General features: G+C 39.7%; 1 protein-coding gene across 1 annotated transcript in view; it reads left to right on the forward strand.

Moving 5' to 3' along the window:
- Positions 1 to 2,154, forward strand: part of LOC116378419 (deoxyribonuclease gamma-like) — a 3,313-nt gene extending 1,159 nt beyond the window's left edge. Inside the window, exon 3 of the mRNA XM_031840294.1 lies at positions 634 to 2,154. Within this exon, the coding sequence (XP_031696154.1) occupies positions 634 to 765 (132 nt within the window). The 3' untranslated portion in view covers positions 766 to 2,154. The remainder of the gene's footprint in view (positions 1 to 633) is intronic.
- The last annotated feature ends 442 nt before the right edge of the window (positions 2,155 to 2,596 follow it).

Raw genomic sequence — 2,596 nt, forward strand, 5'->3', positions numbered from 1 at the left:
CTGTCTGTCTGCCTGTTCATCCTTCATTTTCCCCTGAGGATGAATCTAATTCACGCTTGTCAACATCTTTGTTGCTCTGACATTCTTACACACCGGGGCGCGATGAATAAACGGCAAGAAAATATGACATACTGGCCTGTGAGTTTAATAACTCGAAGGCTTTTATTGTGAAAGAATGGAAGGAGTGGATCTGGTCTGCGCTGCCTTTGTCAAAGTTGAAAGGAGGAATAAAGTTTGATGTCTTTGTTAGCGCTGCGAAAGCTCAGCAAAATTAACCTCGTTTAGAAAAAAAGGGCTTTTTTTTTGTATAATTTTCGTGTTCTGTGTCAAATTATTTACAACAGATCGAAACAATGTCTTTATGCCAATTAAGTACAGAAAAACAACAACCCCGGTGTTCAATCCTCATTGATCGTTCAGGTGATTAATCAGACGTCGTGACCTCAAACTGCTCGTCAAGTGACGTCTGATGTGACAGAAATTCAGAGTCTTTTTATTAATCCAACACGTTTTTATTGTAAAATGTCATCTTTGCCTCCAATTGTTCTGCAAACTGCACATCCTGTAGAAACAGGTGGATGGAGACGGGCCTGTTGTTTTGACTCTGTGCTCTGTTGCTTCTGTCTGCTGCAGGCTCAGGAGGTGAGCAACAACTTACCTGTGGAGGTGAGGCTAAAGAGCTCCGCCCTTCTCCTTCAGGCCACGCCCCTCCTGTTCCTCATCAGAGCCTCAGTGATCGCCCAGTCCTTCCTGTCCGCTCTGTGATCGAATGCTTCTGTCTCTGAAGGCCTTTTTTACATTTTCACCTCTGAGGGACCTGGTTTCTGTCAACATGGTTCAGAGTAACGCAGACTTTCTAACATTCACTTCACCTGGATTATTGTGTCATGTGACCAAAGCAAGCCAACAGATGAAATGAGATATAGCTGGCTGTTTTTCACTCCTTCGTGTTCTCTTTATTATAACGGGGAGCTCGTGTTTATTGTCTAATCCTAATTCCTGTACATTGTTGTCTCAGAGATCAAACCATAATGTGGTGATAACAAACACTGATCACGTCCTGTGTAGCTCTGCTCTGTTTGGTTCAGAGACGCTGGGAGGAAGGAAGGAATATCTGATCACCAAGAAAACATGTTTGACATCTTCAGACGATGCCGTCGTGAACAAATGATTCTTGCATTATTATGAATTATAGCGGTGAAGACGATGTATAAACTGTTTAAACTCGTCTAATAACTGCACTGATAACAAGCATCAGATTTACACTCAAACATTCACAGTAAAACGTCCTTCTGGTGCCGTTTAGAAGACGCCAAATACTAATCATAGTTTTCATATTAAAGGTAATAATGAGCGTGATGATGAAGATGGTGATCGTCTACATTTGTTGGTGTTTAATTATTCAGCAAGAAGAAGTGAGCAGTAACTCTGCTCCACATGGTTTCTGGCTCTCAGATTATTTATCAGGTTTTTATCTGTTCTGCTCGTGTTCACTGTGAGTGAACACGAGCAGAACAGACAGAAAGCAGTCCTGGTTTAAAGGACTCCTTCTGTTTTACACTTTCTTAATGAATGTAAATATTGTACAATGAATTTTAATAACACCTTATGACTGTTTGGATTTTCTAGCAGGTGAATCAGTGAACTGTTATTTTAGACGTCATAGTTTTCTCTGTTCCACTTTTACAGACACTGATGTAAATATTGTCAGGATGCTGTAAGAAGTCTATTGTTTGTGTTCTTAATGCTCAGTAAAGGTTTTTTTTTTTTTTTTTTTTTTTTTTTTTTTTTTTATGATGAAAGAAACGCTGAAGATGTTGTCATTGTATGAAGCCTGTTGACTTTTAACTCTTAAAAACATCACAGAAAATGTTATTTTGAAAGAAATTATATCATTATTAATGGTCAGTGATTTTTCAACATCATGTTTAAACAATCAAACAAACATCAAAGGTCAGTCAGTTATTCGTACATTTATGATATTAAAGCCTGAGAGGCAAATAATCGTTCCAGAAGTTTTTTTTTCTTTTTAACAAAAAAAAAACATAGTTGCTGACAGGAAGTCTCTGACTGTGCTGAAGCACCAAACAGCAGTGGAGTACACTGCCTTCTTGGAGTCTCTGGGTGGCGGATACCATCCAGGGACTCTATAGTCCTACTGGGTCATGGTATATGATCGCCGCCATCATGGTATATGATCGCCGCCATCATGGTTTATGATCGCCGCCATCATGGTTTATGATCGCCGCCATCATGGTTTATGATCGCCGCCATCATGGTTTATGATCGTCGCCATCATGGTATATGATCGCCGCCATCATGGTTTATGGTCGTCGCCATGCATATTTATTGTGGATTGTGGACCGGCAAAAAGAGGTGATGAATGAAAACAGTGTGGAGTTTATACGTTAGGGTATTGACAAATGGATTCCAGATTATGTCACAGTCAGCTGTTTGTTCTATTTTATATTTTACATATGATGCTGTAATGTTTGCATGATATTGTGAGATGTCTCTGTTATATTTTGTTTTGTAACGACTTGCCTCCTGTTGCTGCCTTTTTGCCCAGGTCGTCTTTGTAAATGAGAACTGGTTC

This window comes from Anarrhichthys ocellatus, unplaced genomic scaffold, assembly GCF_004355925.1.
Source record: "Anarrhichthys ocellatus isolate YVR2014 unplaced genomic scaffold, GSC_Weel_1.0 scaffold2567, whole genome shotgun sequence".
In the NCBI taxonomy this organism is placed as follows: Eukaryota; Metazoa; Chordata; class Actinopteri; order Perciformes; family Anarhichadidae; genus Anarrhichthys; species Anarrhichthys ocellatus.